The following is a 23,136-nucleotide window of genomic DNA, read 5'->3' as shown; positions in this document are numbered from 1 at the left end:
AAAAAAATGGTAGGGACAACTTTTTTCTGTGATGGTAGTGAATGAAACTATCATAAAACATCTGAAGGACTTAAAGTCAGGAATAAGTAATATTCCTTCTGATGGTTTGACATTTGCTCTCATAGTCTCTGCCCATTGGGCATGCTGGCTGCTGTTGAAGGATATTGAAGTACATGCTCTTCAGATAGGGGTATGGTTGTTATACCCCTATTCTTAGCAAATCAGCTTCTCTAAATAAAGTTCTAGATTCAGTTTTGCCTTTATGCCATAGAATATCCAAGAACTTATATTTCAGGTTGTTGATGAAGATAGAAACTCATTCATTCCCAGTGTCTCCTACCCCATTAAAAGAAGCGGGGGGAAATTTGAATAGAAAATTTCAATAGACTATATAATAGATTATATGATCTCAGATACAGCGGCTCGTCTTTTGAAAATTCAAAATCATGGAAAAACCACAACTTAGCACTAAGTGCATATTTGTGTGATCTCCTCTTTTATCCCAGAAATCTTTAATTGAAATGAATGAATGTAATACATAAATATATGAGATTTGTATCTGATATGGCAAAAAGCTATTGCTGGCTAGATGTACAGGTAATCCTAATTTATGACCACAACTGGAATCAGAATTTCCATTGCTAAGCAACATAGTTAAGTAAGTTATGCCCAATCTTATGTTTTCTACAATTGATAACGGAATCAAGTGATAGTTAAGCAAATCCAACTCCTTCCCCCCACATTGGACTTCGTTGTCGGAAGCTGTTTGGGAAGGTTGCAAATGGTGATCATATGACCTCAGAACATTACAACTGTTGTAAATGCATGCCAGTTGCCCTGCGCCCCAAATGATGATCATGTGATTGTGGGGTTGCTGTGATGGTCATAAATATGAAGACCATGAGTCATTTTTTTCAGTGCCATTGTAACTTTGAATAGTTGCAAGTCAAGGACTATCTATACCAGGCGTGTCAAACTTGCGTCGTCATGTCGTCGTGTGATGTATCGTGACTTTTTTTCCCCTTCACTAAACCGGGGATGGACATGGCCAGCGTGCGACCCATCTGGGTTGCAGGCTGCAAGTTTGACACCCCTGGCCTGTACGATATCGGGCTAAATGGTTAGGTATTCTGAACAGTGGTGGGATTCAAAATGTGTTACCATCAGTTCGGTGGGGGTGGCTTGGGGGTGCGCTTTGCGTGCATGCCAATCACGTGCTTTGCACACGTGCAGAGGCCTTCCTACTGACGTCTCCTGCAATCCTGCATTCTCCCTGTGTCTGCAACAGCTGGCACGTGGCAATCTGCTGCATTTCAAAAGCAGGAAATAAAGGTGGACCCTACAGCAGATTGCTGGACCAAACCGGTTCGCTCCCAGATGATCTTTGGAGCTACCAGTTCGGCCGAACCGGGGCAAACCAGTAGAATCCCACTCCTGATTCTGAACTGATAGATGATAGTTTCCTTTGGCTGTATTGATTGAAAAACATTAGCTGAAAGCCTTTCAAGATGCCTCTTGCTTGTTTTCTCAACAGTAGTTCAGAATCGGAGATAGAGGAGGAGGAAGAGGAGGAGGAGGAGGAGGAGGAGGCAGCAGAGCAGCCTAAGCAACCGACCTCCGATCTTGGTGGCGTGCCGTGGAAAGAGGCTGTGCGAATACATGCCATGCTGAAAGGGAAGAGTGAGGAGGAGCTGGAAATTGAGAAAAACCATGATAATGAAGAACAGGAGGAGGTGGAAGAAGAGGAGGAGGAGCCAGAAGAAGAAGAAGAGGAGGAGGAAGAGGAGGAAGAAATCTCTAGCGAAGGTTAGTAATAGTTTTTTTCCCCGTCTAGGTATAAATTTGTGTGCTGATGAATACATATGTGTGTGTGTATGTATTCCTCTTTTTCTCTGGAAAACTTACATATTAATACATAGCAGTAAATCTGATTGAGTTTGATACATAAAAAAATTCTAGGAAGTTAGAAAGAAATCCTTTGAGGAACTAATAGAATCCAAATTGATGGCTGTTTTTCTCATTGTATTTTGTCTTATCCCTCTTTCATTGCCTTTATTTAATGTTAATATCTTAAACACAACACTCGGTTGTACTATTTGGGTTTGCCAAAAGAAAAAGCTACGAATGAATTCGTTTGCACTCAAGATGAAGACAGAACCACAGTATTAGGAGCCAGGAAACCAACCTCCACAGCAGACATTTTAGGAAACAGTTATATCATTGTTGTAAAGCGTATTCATTATCTACGAAATTCAGTACTCCACTTCTTTCACTTGTGGGGAAGGCTGAGAAAAACCTCTATCTGAAATTTGCAAAGTTGTTACTAGAAGCTATAAACAGTTTGGAAACAGCTGCAAGCATCCGGGGATCATGTGGTCATTATTTGCGAGCCAGCTTCTGAAAAGCAGTCAGTTGGTGAAACTAGATTCATTTAATGACCACGTGATTCATATAACAACTGCAGAGATCCGTGGTGGTGCAATGGTTAGAGTGCTGTACCGCAGGCTACCTCTGCTGACAGCTGTCTGCCTGCAATTTGGCAGATCACCAGGCTCAAGGTTGACTCAGCCTTCCATCCTTCCGAGGTGGAAAAAATGAGGAGCCAGATTGTTGAGGAAATAGGCTGATTCTGCAAACCACTTAGAGAGGACAGTAAAGCATTGTGAAGCGGTATATAAGTCTAAGTGCTATTGCTATTTCACAAATGTGGCAAAGAAGGTTGTAAAATCAAGGACAATTCACTTAACAACTTTGCTTAATAATGGAATTCTCGCCCCAATTGTGGTCTTCAGTCAAGGAATAACCTGCAAGTAGTAAAGACTGTGAGGAAGGATACTAATGTTATCCTTTCTCCAGCTTCAGGAACTTTTCCTTTTGTTTATTTTAAAAAACTAAACATTAACAATGTCTAGCAGAGAAATGAGGTGGAATATTAAATGAGGGAATCTGTATATGACAAACAGCCATTTCTCATTCATGGGGATGAGGATGGGATTGTGACCCTGCAATTGGTATACATTCAATGAACACAATGGGCTAGATTCACAACTGTCTAAAAAAACCCTCTAAAAGCTATGAGTCAATTATTGTCAAAAACCTGTAAGTCACTATTTATTCTAGCAGCTAGTAGAAAATCATAAACATGTAGAATGTGTAGGTTGGAAGGTGAGTAGGCGCCCAGGATCTCTGATTTTTACATGAAAAAATGGAGAAAGACAAAATTGAATCATAACTGACAAAACTACCAACTTTGTTACTTTTGGAACTGATCTTTTTTAAACAATTAGTTCCTATTTTAAAATAAGTGTGGTCTCTCAGAGCATTGGATCACTCTCTTGAGTTCTGCGTGGATCAACTCCTTTAATAATGAAACACAAGAAGGGAATTTTAGCCAATAAGAGCCTAGGCCAAGGATCTTCAGACTTGGCAAGTTTAAGACTTGTGGACTTCAACTCCCAGAATTCTTCCTCCAGTCATGTTAGCTCAGGAATTCTGGGAGTTGAAGTCCACAAGTCTTAAACTTGCCAAGTTTGAAGACCCTTGGCCTAGGTCTGTGATGGCGAACCTATGGCATGCAGAGCTATTTGTGCCAGCACGCGAGCTGTAGGCAAAATTAACTCACTGCTCATGTGCGCGCCTCACAGCTGATTTTTGGCCGGTTTGAGGTCTTTTTCGGCCTCTCAGAGGCTTTGAGGAAGGCTTCTTCAGGCTTCTTACAAGCTTTGTAGGCTGAAATCTAGGGTTAGGATTAGTGGAAGTGACAAAACCGGGTTAGATTTTGGCCTACAAAATTTGTAGAAGCCTGAAGAAGCCTTCCTCAAGCCTTTGGAAGGCTGAAAAAGGCCTTAAACCTGCGGAAAATCAGCTGTGAGGCACAGTGCAGGTAAGGGAGCGGCGGGCGGGATGGGGGGGTAGGATTACACGCACATGTGTAGGAGGCGTGGGGAGAGGGACACACATTGCCTTCTGGGTGCTGGCACGCGAGCACGAGCGTTGCAAGCACGAGCACAATTTTTGGCACAGGAGCCCAAAAAGGTTAGCCACCACTGGCCTAGGTGCAGGAAAATTGCTTGTAAATCCACACACAATTTTTGGAATATATACACATTTTCCAATTTTGTAGCTTCTATGCATTGTGGGATTGATGTGTATCTATGACACATGTATGTGTACATATTCAGCATGCTCGGATTCTTACGCGCAATTGAACATGTGTAAGACTACTTAGAAAGGTGAAGCAACTTAAGGCCTCTGTGGGTTTTCTCAGCTTTCACCTGTGTTCCTTCTCCTTCTCTGTCCTTTCTTTCCCTCTGACAATGCTATTTGTTGGTGTCTTCCTCCCCCTGCTGTAGAGGGAGAGTATTACCCTTGGGAGCGAGAACTTCAGCAAGGCCTCTGGCTTCAACGACTATCAAATGAAGAGGACATGGGTACTTTTAAAGGTACCCTTGCACAGTCACCGCATCCCTTGAGGAAAAAGGGGAAGCTCCTTTATTACAAAGAGCAGGTCTCATGTTGTACAGCATATTTAGAAACTGCTGTATTCAACAAAATTACATTCTAAATAAAAGCATACCTATATCCGTTTTTTCCTCAAGATCAGTGTTTCTCAGCTTAGCAATTTTACATTATGTGAACTTCAACTCCCAGAATTCCACAGCTAATTCCACAGCCACCCATGCTAGTTTGGGAATTCTGGGAGTGGAAGTCTCCGTATTTTAAAATAGCTAAGGATAGAAAAACTGCTTTAAGACATTAACATGGTAATTTACCATATGGTTTACCTTCGTTTTTCATCACAATAACTGTGAAATAAGACATAGAGATTACTCAATTCAATCCCTGATCACCATAGTCAAATGGGGACTGGCTCTCTTTAATTCTTATTGAACATTTTAACCATTATATTATTAGGAGCAAATATAACATTTGCTTTTTTTCTGCCTCTTTCATAAGATAAATAGAGTAACACTAGGTTAAAGCTCAGGCATTTCTAGATTCCATGGCCAAATATGTGTCTGTTGCAGCACACTCATATACTGTCTTTTTTGTGCTGCTTATCTGGAAATGAGTCAAACTCTAAGCAGCATTCAAAGACAAGCAGCATTGCGATCTTGTGTTTTTCACTGTGCCAGATTTTTTATTCATTTATGTCATAGCTTGACATTTTTGTTACATGATAACTTTGTCAGAAAGAATCCAAACTATCCTCTCTTTTTATTAACCAGAAAAAAGTATTTTTTCCCAGTTTTTGAAGACTTGGTTTGAAAAGTTGGAAGTTCCAACTATATATTTGGCTTAATATATAATACTTTTACATGTTTTAACATTTATTATAATTTGATCAAAGCTGTTTACTTCTAGTGTCTGAAATTCAGCTGCAAAAATGATTATATATAAATAGAGAACAGGGTACAATAGCAGTCACTATGGCTATATATTGTAATAAGTAGAATTTTGAAGAATTATATCTTTCTGAAGAACAAGTAGAATAGGAGTGTGTGCTGTTTTACTCTCACACAAATCTTGCCAGCAATTGTGGATAACAATAACAGACTACTCTACATTTTGTTTATTGGGACATTTGAACAAGGTTTCTTTCTGTTATAGAATAAGCCAGATCCACATTTTATTCTTGCTTTCAAGGTCTCTTTTTCAGAGAAAATGATTTTTAAAAAGTGCCAGCTGGAACATCAGAATTCATCAGTGATCAGATGACCAGCATTCAATCAGCAAACCCCTTTTCTTTATACTAGATTTTCAGGAATTCAACTTTGTTAAAGTTTACCAGTAAGTCAAGAGCTTCAGAGGAGACAAATCATCCTTAAGGGCTTAAAAAAAATTGGAAATAGTGAGTTTTGTTGGATACTATCAGAATAACACACTTTAGTTCCGATCATTAATGAGGCCTGCTCTTTGAGAGCCTTGCTATGGTTCTATGTATGAATTCCCAGACATTTTTTAATCTTGCAAATTAAACTCATCTTGTTAACTCCCCAGCCGTGTGTTCTAACACTAACAATACTTACCCAAGGATTTATGATGGAAAAGGACAGTTGGTGGCATGAGTTGCCATAATTCAACAAGAGAACTTGAGTGCATGATGTTCTTCAAAATTCCACAGGATGGTTTTATAGTTACATCATTCTTCTTGGAAGCAAAGTATGATTGGGTATGAATTAAAGAAAAAGTACCAAATTTATTTAACGTTCTGCCTCTATTTTTAGTTTCTTCTTGACTATTCTATGATTTAAGTTGCATATATTGGGCAGTTATTGTTTTAAATGCTGCTCAGTAAAAGAGAAGAAGAAAACAGTCTGTTCTAAACCATACTGGTGAACGTGATAGCTTTATTAGCAGTTAAAGAAGAGTGACAAAATATACATGTTGGAATTAGATGCTTTTTTAATAGTCTTAACCCTGGTGAATCTTCAAGTATTAGCTGCATCACTGAAGGATTATTGTATTTTGCAGTGAATTGAATATATAAACTGCAATGTGGAAGGAAACATCTGCATGCCCAGTGCTGATCTTTATCTATTTTCTCTTTCAATCTACTTCAAATAACTTTTTTTTCTTTCCCTGTCTTTCCTGTACTCCTGTACTCCCTTTCCTCTCTGTTTTCCTTTACCTGTGCCTTCTACATGATCCACCACTGGTGTTTTGTCTGCTAGCTGGAAACCTGAGGCTGCAGCAGATAGTAAATCCAATTGATCCCCTGGAAATCTTGGCTGATGTGCATTGGACACACATCCGTCAGAAGGAGGAGGAGGAAAAAGTGGGCCTCACTTCTAAGTCCTCCACCTCAAGAGGTAACCATGTCCCACTGCATTGACATATCATAAGGGCATTTGATTCCCATTTAATGCAGAATGACCAATTCTGAGACCATCCTCATGTTGCTTTTTGAGCTTTCATGTTTGTAATAGAATGGAATACGTCTTGTGTCTATGGTATGAACATTTATTTATAGTGGAAGAGGGATTTGCTGGTATGTACTATGAACACTATAGTAGGACGTATCTCTTTTAAGCTTTAAGTACCCATGACACCCTAAAACAGGCAGAATTAGCTAGATTAGTAGCCCAGGGGTGTCAAACTCAAGGCCCGCGGACCGAATGCAGCTTCTAGGGTACTTACATCTGGCCCACGGGACCGGCGCGCAGTGCCTCTGCCAGTGAAAACAGAACTCAGAAGGGCCGCAAAAGGCCTCCCAGAGCTCCATTTTCACTGGTAGAGGAATATAGGAGGCTATCACAGCCGAAAATTGAGCTTGGGGGCCCATTTTTGCTAGCAGAATATTTGGGCCACCACAGGCACCCCGACACAAATGACATCAAGCTGGTCATGCCCACCCCAGCCCTCTGAGGTCAAATACAATCCTGATGCGGCCCTCAATGAAATCGAATTTAACACTCCTGGTGTAGCCTAATGCAAGAGAGAAATCGAGTCTATACAGTTCTTTAGGCTGGCTTAATGAAGGATAGCCTCCTTCAGCCTGGTGGATCCCAGATGTTTTCCATCTCCAAGAATTTCAATCCAGCAAGGGTCAATTTGATGACTGGGTAGTTTCAGAACAGAAGAGTAAAAAAGGGCAAGATTGATAAGGAGCAAATAGCTAAGAGAATTTGAGAGGACTATGGGCACTCATCTAAAGGGGTGGCAGAAAGATAAGAATATTTTAAATAAAACGAAGTAATAAAATAGCATAAGGTCTCTTAAGAATGATGACAACCGATTGTCTGAAAAACAGGTCGTTCACTAAATGGGCAGAGAACAAGATGGTGAAGAATGAAATTGTTTTTTGAAAGTTGATCTTTCAGTAAGACGTTGAAGATGTTATTTGTCAAAGACAAATGTTGTTTCAATTACTTTCTTCATGGAGATTTTTTAGAAAAGAAATGTAAAGGACAGTTATCTCCATTCTATATTTACAGAACATGTTGGATTCCAATTCCCATCATCTGTAGCCATTTGTGAATGGTGGCACTTGCATTTCCAGTAATTGGAAAGTGCTGATAGGGAAAGTTTCGTTAGAGGACATCTCAAATATTGGATTATTAATGTCTGAACAATTTGCAAGATGTAAAGTTATGAGAGTCTAGATAAAAATATTTTTCCTGTAAACTACAAACTGTAGGGTAAGATCCTTCTTCTTTCTTATTGGCTCTGATCTTCTTGAGTGCATCATACAAAGTAGATCTCATACAGAATTGGGATAAGAAGCTGTTACTTATATTTAGCTTAGCAAATGCTTGAAGTTTCCATACTCCAGAGCAGGGTGTCAAACTCACATCATCACAGCGGTGTCACGTGATGTATTGGAACTTTTTTCCCCTTCCCTAAACCGGGCGTGGATGTGGCCAGCGCGTGTCCCATCTGGCCCACGGGCCAGGAGTTTGACAGCCCTGCTAGAGAGCTTCTGTTAGATAGGTAATCTTAGTTTTGTGTTCCAAACATTTTTTTACATTAAATCTGCAGTTTGTTACTTTTCTGAAACAAAGACACTCAGATGTCTGTTTTCTAGGATTGGGCAAAGTGCCCTTATTCTTCCCTGTTGGTTATCTTAGCTGGGCTACCAAAATTTGTTGTTGAGCAGCATCTGGAGGCCACTCATACTTCATTCTAGTTCAAGACAGTACTTCTTATGACCTACTTTTTTTTTCCTATTCCTAAATTTGAAATATTAATACTTAGCAAGGAAGGACAAAAAGTTCTCCCTCCCAAAGCCACTGAAATTGCAACTTCTTTGTTCCAATTGCATATTGACTAGCTTTTTCCAAATCCTTTAGAAAGTTTCCTTTCTTATACTTTCCTTGAAATGAAAGGGGTGGGTATATAAGTGTGTGTGTGGTATGTGTGTGAGAGAGAGAGATGGTGGGAGAAAGAGGAGGGAGGGAGAGAGGGGGGGGGAGGGAGAGAGACTGACTCAGACAGACAGAGAAAGACTAAGAATAATTATAAACAGGGGAGGTATTATGAACTTTACAAGGTTGCTCGTTTGATTAGTCTCGGGAGTTCTGCACTTGTCATATACCATGTAATAGAAATAAATCACCATCTGCCCTTTACTGCACTTTTCACTGAATGTAAGACAGGGGTGTCAAACTCAAGGCCCATGGGCCAAATCTGGCCCAAGGGGTGCTTAGATCTGGCCTGTGGGGCTGCCCTGGAAACAGCGAAGAACTGGCCTGCGGTGCCTCTGCCAGTGAAAAGAGAGTTCTGTTTTTATTGGCAGAAGGCTGCAGGAGGCCATTGCAGTTGGAAACGGAGCTGGAGACAATAGATCCCGCCAGCCCTGCCGGGGCCACGACAGGTGCCCCTGACACGAGTGACATCGAGCTGCCCACCCCCACCCCAGACACCCCCACCCAGTCCCCTAAGGTCAAAGACAACCCTGATACGGCCCTCAGTGAAATCGAGTTTGACACCCCTGTTATAGATAGAACAGTCTATCAAATCTGGATATATTTGGCAGGAGAACATGGGAGATGACAGTTTGGGGACTTCGAAGAGTTGCGTACTCTATGGCAGAGTAATCATCAGAAGAAAAATACATCCACTTGAAGGGATTGAGGGAGTCCATTGATCAGAGCATTTCTGTTTTTAAATATTTTTTATTTTATTAGAGGATCTTTGATTTCTACAAGAAAGGTCAGAGCTCAAGCAAATGTGAATCTCAGCTTGTAATAATTTTTCAACAGAGTTGCCTCAGGTAGGTAGTGGAAGCCATGGCAGCAGATACCAGGATCAAGGAATTCATGTTTCAGTCTTCCCCTTCTTACAATCCCACTTTAGAGTCTGTTTGTCCTACTTTAGAGTCCGTCTGAGTTTGTTTTCCCATGGTTTGTTTTTGTTTTGTTTTTCTGCTTCTGGACTTTTTCTTTTGTGATGTTTCCATTTCAAAATACATGTTGAGTGTGCTGTGGAATTTATTATAATTTTATTTTATTTTAATTCAGCATCTGACCTTCCCTCCATCCGCCACGAGGCAGTACAGGCATGGCTGGATGCAGTCCCAGGAGGTAGTTTTGGTGATGTTCTGTTTATAGCTCACAAGTAACCCTGCCCGCCACCGCTGGCAATGCCACTTCTCCATGTTTCCAGTGCCCCATTTGCTGGCCTTTTTTTTTTAACCCAGGAACTATCAATGTCTTTACTGCTACTGCATGGCAGAGTTGGGGAGGCAGGGAAAAGGGGGTTGCATGTCTCAAAGAGATGAGCCATTCTTGCATGAATTAGACCACCATCCTAATTCCTGCAGCTTCCCTTCTTGCAGAAAATACTGGAAATGCAGATATAGTTGAGAAGAGAAGTAGATTTTCTAGATATAACATAGGACCTATTTCAATGTAAACACTGCCTGAAAGGTGAAAACAAGGCAGAGCCTCTACATAGGTGTTTCTCTGAGTCCTCTTAGATATAGTCCTGATGACTAAACACCCATAATTTGTTTAAAAAAAAACACCACAAGATTTCTATTGGTGCCAGTAGAAGATTGCACCCTGAGATAAATTACTTTCTTTACTCAACTCTCATAGACTTTATTTTAAGCAAAGCCCTGGCAATAGTTTTCTAAAATTACATTTAAGTTAAATGCTGTTTCAGGTGATCTGAAGTGTGGCTACTCAGTTCAACCAATAATCTTTCAAGTGGTTCCATCTTTAAAATTCATAATGGGAAGATCTGTGATCTTATTATATTACAATTTCTACAGGACATCTTCCTAATGTGGGGAAAAAATCTTCTCACTTGCTTTATACTTCAGCCATTATTTTCATTACTTTAGCCAGTTTCAAAACTTTTTTTTAAAGTAGGAATGGTAGACAATGTGTCTACAATTCTGAAAAGAAGTATAGTTTGAAGGAGAAGTCATTGAGGATCACTGAGCTGGAAGAATGCTTGTCTAGATAGACTTTAAGTTGACAAAAACTTCAATGAGAAGTTATTGTTGAAGTCAGTTTGGAGTGTATTAAAGTCAGAATTGATATAGGCTTGTGTGCCTGGAATTCCACTATTTAGATAGTTGCTATAATACATCAGATTCTTCGTAAAATGACTTTACTGTAGGATGACACATGGTTAAAGGAGTGTCTTTTATTTATATAAAATAGCTAAATTAAACAGGTTGCTTCTAAACCGCCTTATCCTTTGATCTTATTGTTAAGGCTGAGTCCTTTTAAAAGAATTGGTTATAATTTTAAATAGTAGAACAGAGATTGCTTGAGACTTGGCAATTTAGAGTTTGCATGGATGGCGCTAGTGCATTTCTAAAACTTTTTTTTTTCCTGCTTCTGTCAGCAGAATTTGCATATTGCCTTATTCTTAGCCAGTTTTGACTGCTGGCCAACCTGAGCAAAACATTGCTTCCAGTAGTTTGGGATATAGTAGTGCATCGCTCTTAAATTTCTGTGCGACAGCTTCCCCCACCCTGCACTTTATCTGCTTAATATGTGCAAAGATTTATTTGCAAAATAATTATGAATAGAACACATTTCCTCAAGAATAGATGTGCACCGATATATGCTAATTTGTGCCTCCATTAACATATCACTGAAATTTGATTTTGATTCATGGGAATATGCTTGGTTGCTTAGGAGAGACTAGTCTTTCCTATACTGAAGGATGTTCCAAAATATTACATCAGTTAAATATGTAGCACCAGTTATGTTTGATTTTAAAATGCTGTATTTGACCTCCACATACAGTGGTACCTTGGTACTCTGCTACTTTGAAACTCACTGAATTTGATACCCAAAGCATTTTGACACAAACATTTTATCCCAGTGCTCATTATTTGTTTGGTACTCAACATACAAGCTAGAACTTGTGCTGCCAACAACTTTATGACTCACTACAGTATTCCTTATGGGGAAAAATTTGTTTGGAGCTCATCATTTTTGGTGCTCATTGTGCTTTCTGGAACAATTAATGATGAATACCAAGATATCACTGTACTCTTAGTTTGGATGGTTGCTTAGAATAGCTACAGCTAATATGTATATTTTATAATATGTATATAAATATATTTCAAATTATGTTTAAACTTCAATAGGGTTACATGGTCCAATTGTATAATATTACAAATATTTAAATATGAATATTCTAAAAGGTCAGCCTCACATTTCAGGGCATCATTCATTTCATATATTGACCAAACATATTCTACTTGTTTTGAAAAGATGTATTTGACTAATGGCCTGAAGTTTTTGTTTTTATGCACTGAGTTTTTATGATTAAAAAATATCATGTGCTGTAGCTCATATCTGATTGTCTCAGCTCAGATGCATCAATGTTGCACACAACAATGTTCTTCGGTGTTGGGGGAAAAAAACAAATCTTTATTCCAGGGTAATCTTGTCCCATCGCACATACCAATCTTAATCCCATGTGGTACATTCTTAGCAGAATGCTCCATCACATGTTGTATTTGGATTACGGGAGTGTGTCTTAAGTGGTCTTTCAAACAGAAATCTATTTTCTCTTCCACCCCATTGTCTCTTTTTAAAAATTTGTACCAACAATTTATTGTAGCCCTGTGTGAAGAGAATGATGATGAAGATGAAGTGGGTACCGAGCCTGCAGAAGCAATTGAAGATGGAGACACTGGGGCAGAGTTGGATGATGGTAGGAATCTGAAGACATCTTCACACTGTATGTTATTGATTGATGTAATGGAACATGTGAATGCCATTGGGAGATGAGAGGAAGAGATGCTCCCTCGATTCTAGAGCTTAGAAAACAATCAGATAAGAGAGGGAGGAGCCCCCAGTGGCTTAAGAGTCAGAGAACGAAATTTAGGAAAGACTGCCCCCCACTGATTAGATGGTTAAAAGTAGGGATGGGAAGTTTGTACCTTCAGATTTGCCAGATTCTATTAATGTGCCCTTACTATAAAGTAGAATGAGCTCATCTAGTCTTATTTCCTGTCTGATTTACATGTGAGGGCTGGCAGTGAATACTGCAGAAATGCAAAGTCATTAGGCAAAACAATTGTGTGCAAATTTGACAACCCCAAACAAAAGAGCTCAGTTGATATAGTAATTTAAGTAGTGGCTTAATGATGTGAGACTTGGAGACGGTAGAGAAAGATTTCAAGATAATTATACATGTCATTTTTTTAATCATATGTGGAATAGCCACATTAACTTAAAATGTAGTAAAGGGCTTCAGAAACACAGAGAGAAAGCCTATTTTTCAAAAATAAAAAGTGTGACTTAGAACTAACAAAACTAGGTAATTTAGCATGTACATAATTTACTCTGAGTAGCAAGTATGGAAAGGGAGGGAGAGAGGAAGGAAGGAAAATAAACAGAGAGAGAAAGAGAAGGAAGGAAGGAAGGAAGGAAGGAAGGAAGGAAGGAAGGAAGGAAGGAAGGAAGGAAGGAAGGAAGGAAGGAAGGAAGGAAGGAGACAAAAGCCTACATAGTTTCACCATTCCCTTCCCTTGTTATGAAGTTACTATAAACATGTATAAAATTTGAATCTTAATTCTTTTTTGTTTTCCAATTCCTGATACATTGATGGGGGTTTAGATGACATTCCTTCTGATGCAGAGGCAGAGTGTCGCATCCATCAAGAAGAAAAAGAAAAAGAAGGAGAAAAAGAAGAACTGAAAATCTCTGAGCTCAAGGAAGCAGAAACAGTCACCCCTTTCATTATGACGGAAGGTACTAAACATTTTAGCACTGCAGAGAACACTGGATTGGCTAAGAAGCTATCAGCCAAATTATGCAGTTTTCCCTGTTTTTTAATTTAGAAAAAAAAATCAAAGAAAGATTCCCATTAACTGTGTTTTCGAATAAATCTGTTATCCCTTGCCAGCGAACATTTGCCACTCAGGAAATTCTTGCAATAATTACCATAAAGATGTCACTGTGGAGGATATAATTTCAGAACTATTTCTGCCTCATAATAGTCTCATGCATTTTTAGCCTGACTGTTGTAGCAAAAAAAAGAGCAAGGAGTCTGTGTGTGTGTGTGTGTGTGTGTGTGTGTGTGTGTGTGTAGAGAGAGAGAGAGAGAGAGAGAGAGAGAGAGAGAGAGAGAGACTCTTATCTATCTAATCAAGTTTATATGACTACCCATCTCACAGAAAGTGACTGGATGCCATATAATAATTCAGTAAAAACAATAAATAAATAAATAAATAAGACAAACATTAGATAAAACCATTAGATAATAATAATTTATAAGAATTTAAAATTAAAAAAGCGGAACTAAAATTGGAAAAGAGAACGGAAGGATATCAATAATAAGGTAGCCACCTTTTGAGTTTAGTGTTCCCCAGGTCTGTTGGCATGATCAGATTTGAGGGAACCTTGAAAGCTCAAGACTGATGAGGATATCGTTATCTTGTATCTTGATGCTTATGAACTGCATGTAGTAATCAAATATTTAGCCTTTGACTCTTGGTAGCTGGTTCTGTTTGGATATTCAGGCCTCATGAAGGGGAGAAAAGTAGAATATACAACTGAGTCATTGATTTCTGCCATTGTACTTCAGAAGAGCATCAAGTTGGCAAGTGTGGGACACAAGATACTGGATTCAACAAACAAATATCCTTTATGATTGAACACATTGTTTTCAAATTAAATAGCAATACACGCTGCTGTCCCAAAGGAGCTTTTTCAAAAGACAACTGGACTTTGTTTTTCCTTGAAGATGTTTTGGTTTTTTGGATGTATTGCTATTTAGTTTGAAAACAATTTGTTTAATCATAAAGGGCAACCATGATCTGGATGACTGAGACTCTCCATAGAAATTCACACTGCTATTACTACCAGAGCAGAATACCATTTTGGAAAGAGTTCCGCGTGTAAAGCCTTCTTCTTTGGCAATAATCGCTAAAATATACAGGGATTTCCTTCTGAATAATGTGCATAATAAGCATAATAATATGTATAAGAAGAGCTTGTGCAAAGTATAATGCCAAGGAGTGTTGAAGGGAGAGATAATCAAATTTGGATCACATAGCAAATTTACTATCTAGAAAGGAGCATGAAAGAAGGCACTTAATTCCGTGTACTTTGGTTTTAAGATAGTTAAAGCTTCGGTTTTTTTGGTTCTTCAGATACCTGTAATACTTGTCTTCCCGTCCAGTCACCATGTGAAATGACCAGTCCTATTTCTCCAATTTGTAATCATAAGGAAGAAGAAAAAGAGGTAAGGAATTGTCATCATCCATAAACCTAAACCATGATTTTTAATTGTACAGGTCATAGTAATCTTATTTATATACAATTAAGATATGATTATTAAGTTTACATCTTTAGTCTAAAACAAACCGTATTATAGGTGAAGAAGAAATGGTGAGAACTACAGTGACTTTCTTTCACACAAATAATACTGTAGTTCAATCAAGTCAAAATTTGTTAAAAGAGTTATTTAATTTTCCAGGCTGAATGGGAAGCTGATGTTTTTCATTGTGGAGATATAATGTGCCTCCCTGGAATGGGAAGTTTCAAGACTTAAGGAGAACATTGCAATGTCTGTTCCTTGGGAGCCAATGCTGGAAGGCTCAACCAGCTTGGAGCATTTTTATAATTTTACCCAGCTAAGGAAAAACAGCAGAAGGCAATGAGGCAATAGGTAGACATTAGCTGACATTGCTTCCAGCTGAGTGCCCATAATTTCAAATTCAGTTTCAAAATGGCAAAGGTTTATATGTCCACGTAATACAGGGGTGGGCAACTATGCTCCTTTAATGAATTATGGACTTCAACTCCCAGAATTCCTGAGCAAGCCATGCTAGCTCAGGAATTTTGGGAGTTGAAGTCCACAAGTCATAAAGGGGCCATAGTTGCCCACCTCTGACGTAATAGAATGCCCCTTACACCAGAAACTACTAGTAGTATGTAAAATCTGCCAAATGTAAATAATGGGCCTCAGTTGTTTTCAATACTAGTTCTATTTTTACAGACTTGCATTCTTGTTTCTGTATTTTGATTGTCTGAACAGGTGTGGAATTCTTTGGAACTATACTTTTTATATTGTAACTACATATGCTATTACATTCCTTCAAAATTTGTTGAGAGTCTGTCACTAAGGTGGCCAGTAACAGTAGGAATAGCTGAAAAATAGCTTGGCCAACAGCTATTTATTTTCCATGTAATGTACACTAATTGGGACAATTTTGAATAATAGTGTTGACTTCAAGTGTAGCAAGAAGTAGCCTTGGTGCACCCTGGACTATCTCCTCAGAATCCAGTAGTAATACCCTAAAGTTCTGCAACAAAACTGTAGGCATTATTCTGTAACAGTATTAATGAGGAAATATTATCAGAAAGTAGGAATAGGAAACTATTATTCTAGAACAGGGAGGGTCTCCAAAAGTTCCAACTTTAAGACTTGTGGACTTCAACTCCCAGAATTCCTCACCAAGCCAGGAATTCTGGGAGTTGAAGTCTACAAGTCTTAAAGTTGCAACGTTTGGAGACCCCTGTTTTAGAAATTAGTGAAAGATGCTTTAGGCCACTAACTATGCTCTGATTTTATCATGTTTGTAGGAATCTCCTGTACTGTTGCCACACAGAGAAAAGTCTTCGGATATCCATTTTTTCTCTGAGCCTTTCCTCCCGGAAAAAGAAAAAGAGGACAAGATCCTTGATGACGCAAAAGCCCAAAGTCCACCAGCATCAATTTCACCCATACGGTCACAGCCAGTTGCACTGCCTGAAGCCATCCCACCAATATCACCTGTAAAATCTCCACCAACAGTACCCATAGAATCAATTTCTCCACCTCTTGCCCCTCTGCCTATTTGTTCACAGCCTTTACCCACCAATGAAGCCTCCATTACACCTCCAGCAGAGCCACCGGTGTGTTTTCAGCCAATCCCGGCTTTTACTTCTACTCCTTTGGCCAAACTTGCTCTAAAAAGTAAAGATGGGCAGATGGAACAACTGGGAAGTCCCACCACGACAGAAGAGGCTTTGAAAAGGAATAACCTTGTGGAGGAATTCTGGATGAAGAGTGCTGAAATCCGAAGGAGTTTAGGCCTCACCCCTATCAACAGAAGCAGGGGGTCAGACCTGAACTTTACCTACTTGCCCCCTGAATCTGCTCCTCTTAAATTATATAACTCTGACGTGGGGTCAGAAGAAAAGGGAATCCATCCTGTCAAATCACCAAAGGTAATCATGCCAAAGTTGGATAAGGAACAATTTTCTTTGCTGACACCAACCTCCCAATCAGAGAAAGAGCTGAAAAACTCAAAGGATGTGAAAAGAGATCTCTCCAGCAGTTCTGGACTGGGACTTCAGGGTAGTTCATCCAACATGAGGACACTGGCCAGCCAAAGTTTCAACACATCGGATTCCACCATGCTCACCCCTCCATCTAGCCCTCCCCCGCCGCCACCTCAAAACGAAGAACCAGCAACGTTGCGAAGAAAAAGGCACCAGGCGATGTGGCAGAATGAAGCAGAGTCCGTACAGACACCTCAGGTGGCACCAGCCAGTGAAAGGATCTGGCCCACCAGAAGTTCATCTCAACCACCTAGAGAGGAGGTGAGGAAGTCATTTGTTGAGAGTGTGGATGAGATACCATTTGCTGATGACGTAGAGGACACTTACGAAGACAGAACAGAGGATACAAGCCTTAATGAAAAATACTACACTCCACCTAGCAAGCCAAGGCCTGAGAAGCCTCTTCAACTGCGTGTGGCTAAGGAAAATGATAGGTCAACATCCACTGAAGGAGGAAAGAGAGGCCTTCCTCAGGTCTCTGCTGAAGCTAAGGAGTTAGCGGAGGAAAGGATGAGGGCCAGGGAGAAGTCTATCAAAAGCCAGGCCTTACGGGACGCTATGGCTAAGCAGCTCAGCAGGATGAAAGAACTGGAGATGACCAGCAGTGCTGTTGCTGCAAAATCGCGCAAAGCATCGACAGCACCTTCAAAGACCAAAGAATTTATTTTAGACACCTCAAAGCATTCGGCTGGTAAAACCAGTGAGGGCCCTACTCTGAAGCATGAAGCTAGCAGTGAGAGGTTCTTTCCCCCGTTAACGGACATTGGTGGTCATGATGGGTCTATCACATCGTCAGAAGGCTCCAGCGGGAAGAATAAAAAAAGGACTTCTCTCTTCTCTCCCCGGAAGAGCAAAAAGGGGAAGAAGTCAAAGAATGAAACTAAGCAATCTGACAAATCCAGCAGCGCAGCTGAGGAATCCACAAAGCCCAAATCCCTTTGGAAGTCTGTTTTCTCCGGTTACAAGAAAGACAAGAAGAAAAAGGCAGATGACAAATCTTGCCCTAGCACACCTTCCAGTGGGGCCACAGTGGATTCTGGGAAGCATAAGGCATCTCCATTAGTTAGGGCAGCAGGTATAATATCAGTTCTATCCAGGGGTGGTCTTCAAAAATTTTAGTGATGGGTTGTCTGCCCGGTTGCTGGGTGGGCATGGCCATGGTGGATGTGGACTAGTCGGCCTCCTGCACCATGGCCCGGGCGGGGGGGCTTTTTGCCCTCCCTGGGTTCTGGAGGCTTTGTCGAGCCTCCGGGAGGGCAACAATGGCCTCCCCAGACTCCGGAGGCTCTCTGGAAGTTGGAAATGGGCCATTTCCAGCCTTCCCGAACTTCTGGGAGGCCCATTTTGCACCCTCCCTGAGCCTCTGCACGCCCCCCGCACTTACCTGCATCCAAAACGGGCCACATGGGGATTCTTGGGAAGGGAGGGGCAGGTGGGGCCAGCTAGGAGTGGGATTTGGGGACTCTCCCAATTGCACAGAATCTTAGCTAGGGGCTCTCGCGAACCCCCAGCAGCACACCCCTGTGCCTATCTATTATAATGATTTCACCACACCCAGAAACTCTTCCAGGCATTGTGCACATATTCATATTTGCTCCAGCCTGACAGTTTTCTGTAACCCTTTTATGTTTTTAGTGGTAGCTGAAAAAGGAAGAATAAGTATGAGAGATCACAATAAGAATATACAGTCCTTTTTTAAAGGCATCAGGTATCTTTAGATTTCTGCCAGATATTGGGGAGTTCTATATCTAACCTTAGCTAGATTAGACTGAAGGAGAATGATTCACCCAGTGTCACCAGTGAGCTGATGGAAAGTTGAATACTGTGTGCCTAATTCTTGTCTGGTACTTTTGTCTTCTCGTATCTATGCATTTACATATTTATGGCAGTTATCCTGGTCTGTAAGAAACCCAACTCTGCTCCAGATAAAACAACAGTCATTAAAAAAAAAATCATAGAAGGGTTCCACCACCCATTCTAACCCAAGACCTGGAGAATGGGTCAGTTTAGGGCCTGATTGGGTGGGAATGAATATAAATCCCAGGAAGGGCGGGGCGGGGGAATGGTGTTGATGGAAAAACTCAACTTTGTGGATCCTTGGATTAGGAAGCATTGTTTAAATCAACAGAATCTGGAAGTGCTGAGTTTCTCAGACTGTGTGGGATAAGCAGAAGTGATGACAGGGGCACCTCAGTTTTCTTTAGAAGTAGTTGACTGCAGACCATGTACCCCCGGTTTCAAGTACACTGCCTGGGAGATACCAGGACTCACTGAAACGCAAAAAAAAGTTAGGTTGTTGTGTCGGGAAAAGTGGGTATCATTCAGTGGTAGGATTCAATTTTGTTTTACTACCAGTTCTGTGGGCGTGGCTTGGTGGGTGTGGCAGAGGAAGGATACTGTAAAATCTCCATTCCCTCCCCACTCCTGGGGGAAGGTTACTGTAAAGTCCCCCTTCCCTCCCCACCCCCACTAACCTGCTTTCCAGCTCCGTTCTCCTGTGCAGCACAACCAAAGAAGACCCAGCCGATCAGGTGGGACTCGGGAAGCAGAGAATAGATGGGGTGGGGCCAGTCAGAGGTGGTATTTGCTAGTTCTCCAAACTACTCAAAATTTCTACTACTGGTTCTCTAGAACCGGTCAGAACCTGCTGAATGCCACCTCTGGTATCGTTGCCTCCAGAGCACCCTTCATTCACTGGGACCTGAAATGTTTGAAAAGGCTGAGTTGAATCACTGTTGCAGGAAGGGACGATATGGTCCTTTTTCAAGCATAAGTATGTGTCTGATTATTTAGTTCATTGTCAATTTTACTATGATGCAACTGCTCCTTAAGTTTTGCCGTTTGACCCCTTTCTTTATTATCTCAGACTTGCAACTGCGCCAACACTTAAGCTTCTCCGAGGATTCTGACCTCTCCAATGAAGATGTCCTAGAACGTTCCTCACAGAGATCTAAACGAGAGGTAAGTTGATACTGCTGTGGTCATTTGAAGGCAAGGTGAGTCACAAAAGCTTCCCAAAGGCTGGGAAGCTTTTGTGGGTCATTTTAATATTTCCCTGTGATTTTGGATCCAATAAGAATGAGAAACATTAATTAGACCAAACTTCATAAGTTAATATCTAAAAGGTTCATTTCTGTTCATAACCATAGGTCTGTTTGAAACTAAGTTGGGGAAATAGAAGTGGTCCTCGGATTACAACTATAATTGAAACTAGGATGTCTATTACTAAGCAAGGCAGTTATTAAGTGAGTCACAGCCAGTTTTACAATTCTTTTTGGCACAATTGTTAAGCAAATCACAAAAGTTTTTAAGTGAATCATGTCATTAAGTGAACCTGACATCCCCACTGATTTCACTCATTGGAAGCCAGCTTGGAAAGTCAGATCACAAAACCCCGAGATGCTGCAATTGTCATAAATATATGCCAATTGGCCAAATTCTGATCATGTGACTGTGGAGATGCTGCAACTGCCAAAACTGGTTGTAAGTTACTCTTTTCAGTGCTGTTGTAACTTCAAACAGTCATTAAACAAATGGTTATAAATCAAGGACTATATGTAATCTCAGATTCTTGCACAGTTCTGAATTCTAGGTGAGTTTAGATAGCTAGCTACTCCAAAAGTTATTTTAATAGATGTGGAAATGAAGTTTAATTACATTGCCAAAAAGGCAGTATGTATAAAAAGTATTATTTTTCTAAATTATGCAATAACCAAAGGAGTTGGCCAATGTTTTCCCCCCCAAATAATCATATATACACTCTCATTGTTTAGCAAAGTTTGGCAATGACAAATTATATTTATACTGTTGCTTAGTAAAACTTAGTGGAAATGTTCCTATAGTCACCAATAGTCAACTTGGAATTGAGAAAGTTTTAACTAACCATTTTTGTAATTGTGGAAGATAATTATCCTGCAAACTTCTTGATTGAAATAGCAGGTTGGGTTTATTTGCAAACTGAGCTATTTGAAAATAGTTCTTTTTGCTACTCAAATATACCTGTGTACTGCAGGGGTGGGATCCTACCGGCATAACTGGTTTGGGGAGCGCACGCATGCGCGCCAAACATGTGCTGCACGCTATCGGCTCCAGCGAGCACTTACCTTCTCCAGCTGATGAACGGCACTCAGTTTTGCCGCACAAAGCAGCCGAGGAGGTAAAAGCATAGGATAAAAGACAGTCTGGAGTCCAGGCGGGTGGGTGGGCCAAACAGACAAACAGACGGTTGTTGCAGTGAACCAGTTTGGTGTCAGTTGCTCTTCAGAGCTACTGGTTCTATAGAACCGGGCCGAACCGGTAGCATCCCACCCCTGGTGTACTGAGCCTGGTAACAGACTTGCTTTTACCCAGGATAGCTTAAGGCAATTCTGGTGGGGTGAAGGATAGTGAAGATAAGGTCACTGGTTCAAAGGTCAACTTCTTTCATGTTCAATGCCTAGATTTTTCTTCTGGATTAACTTCTCTGTAACCATTTTTTTTGAATTGCTCTTTTTATTTGATTTTTTTTTTTAATATAACACTGTTATGTTTTGCCTTCTAGCTTTCCATGGCAGGTTCTACATTACACGTGGGAATTTTTTTTTAAAGGATATACTTGCAATATTGGAAAGGGATAAAGATTGTAGTTTCTTATGAGTTCCAATATAATCAATCATCTTGAAATCTAAACCTTGCTACTTAAGGCAGGTTGGACCCAAGTGTAACAGAGAGAATTTCCCCCTTAAAAAAACCCAGTCAAAGTGAATATTGTGCTTTTCCTGCCTAGTTTGCATAACATAGAGATATTTCAGATGTCATAATCCCTAAAGAGCAATGGTGCTAGAAATAGATTTAAATTGAAAGTGGAAGTTAGGAAATCTTTTTTTGCTAGCAATAAGTGTTAAATTTTCCATAGATTAACTAATCCGCTCTAAGTGTTTTAGTAAGAGTACATTTAGAGGCATTTCTCAGAGTCGTTAAAGGATCAGGCTGTCAGTAATAACAGGTTTTTGACTCCTACTTTAAACATAATTGTCAAAGAGCTTTTGCTGTACGCCTCTTCTTGTGGGATATTTTTTTCATAATAGTGACAAAGTAGCATAGGATATTTTAACTTTAACAATGAGGAATAGATGAGCTGATAAGGTAGTTTTACAGGACTGTCCTTGAATCATAGGGTGTGTGATTTGGAAGGAAATATGAAAGTCACAAGTCACTAATCCCTTGCACTGTCACTGAATATTAAAAAGGAAGAGCCAGAAATTACATAAATCTTACACAGAGCCTTGGTCTAAGGCAGACTGGGTATATTTATATCTTGGTACAGGGTTGGGCGACTATAGTCTCTTTACAGCCTGTGGATTTCAACGCCCAGAGTTCTTGAGCCAGCCACAGGTAAAGGGGCCATAATTGCCTATCTTTGTCTTAGTAGAAAACCCTAACTACAAAAATAATTATTTTCCAAGTGATGAAGAAACAAAATAAACAAGGAAACTGATACAGGTATCCTTCACAGTGTGAAATCACCACAACAATATGCCTAGAAAGGAAACATGCCCGTTATGACTACGTGCAGAACTATATAAGAATTAAAATCCTGTTCTTAAGAATGCTACATAAGAAATACAGAGAATGACAAAGGCAAATGTGGACCTGGTTATAAAATTAGTTGAGTCTAAATTTGTATTCCAACTCTCAAGTTTCTAGGAAACATTGTCACGCCAGGGAAACAAAGTACAGTCAGCATAATTTTCTAAGCAGAAAAAGTTACTCACATGGCTTCTAGACCAAGGCTCAGCAGCCTGTTTGTGATGACTAAAATGGCATTAGTGACTAGCATTGGGGGAGACGTGGGACCTGATTTATAATGTTGAAAGCATCTGAACAATGAATATATCATTTCCTGCAG

General features: G+C 40.2%; 1 protein-coding gene across 31 annotated transcripts in view; it reads left to right on the top strand.

Annotated features, from left to right (window-relative positions):
- MICAL3 (microtubule associated monooxygenase, calponin and LIM domain containing 3) overlaps positions 1-23,136 on the top strand; it is a 209,342-nt gene that overhangs the window by 158,788 nt on the left and 27,418 nt on the right. For 17 of the 31 annotated variants that reach the window (XM_087935087.1, XM_087935108.1, XM_087935086.1 and 14 more), the window contains 9 exons: positions 1,535-1,806; positions 4,353-4,442; positions 6,675-6,812; positions 9,963-10,025; positions 12,535-12,627; positions 13,536-13,670; positions 15,074-15,165; positions 16,509-18,324; positions 20,116-20,210. In XM_087935087.1, coding sequence (XP_087791213.1) covers positions 1,535-1,806; positions 4,353-4,442; positions 6,675-6,812; positions 9,963-10,025; positions 12,535-12,627; positions 13,536-13,670; positions 15,074-15,165; positions 16,509-18,324; positions 20,116-20,210 — 2,794 coding nt within the window. The remainder of the gene's footprint in view (positions 1-1,534; positions 1,807-4,352; positions 4,443-6,674; positions 6,813-9,962; positions 10,026-12,534; positions 12,628-13,535; positions 13,671-15,073; positions 15,166-16,508; positions 18,325-20,115; positions 20,211-23,136) is intronic. The other 14 variants (XM_087935116.1, XM_087935114.1, XM_087935115.1 and 11 more) reach the window with 5 other exon arrangements.

The sequence above is a fragment of the Pseudonaja textilis genome, chromosome 5 (assembly GCF_049901715.1).
Source record: "Pseudonaja textilis isolate UNSWEBS1 chromosome 5, rPseTex1.2, whole genome shotgun sequence".
NCBI classification, from domain to species: Eukaryota; Metazoa; Chordata; class Lepidosauria; order Squamata; family Elapidae; genus Pseudonaja; species Pseudonaja textilis.
Note: the sequence above shows the minus strand (reverse complement) of the source record. Positions and strands in the feature narration are given on the sequence as shown.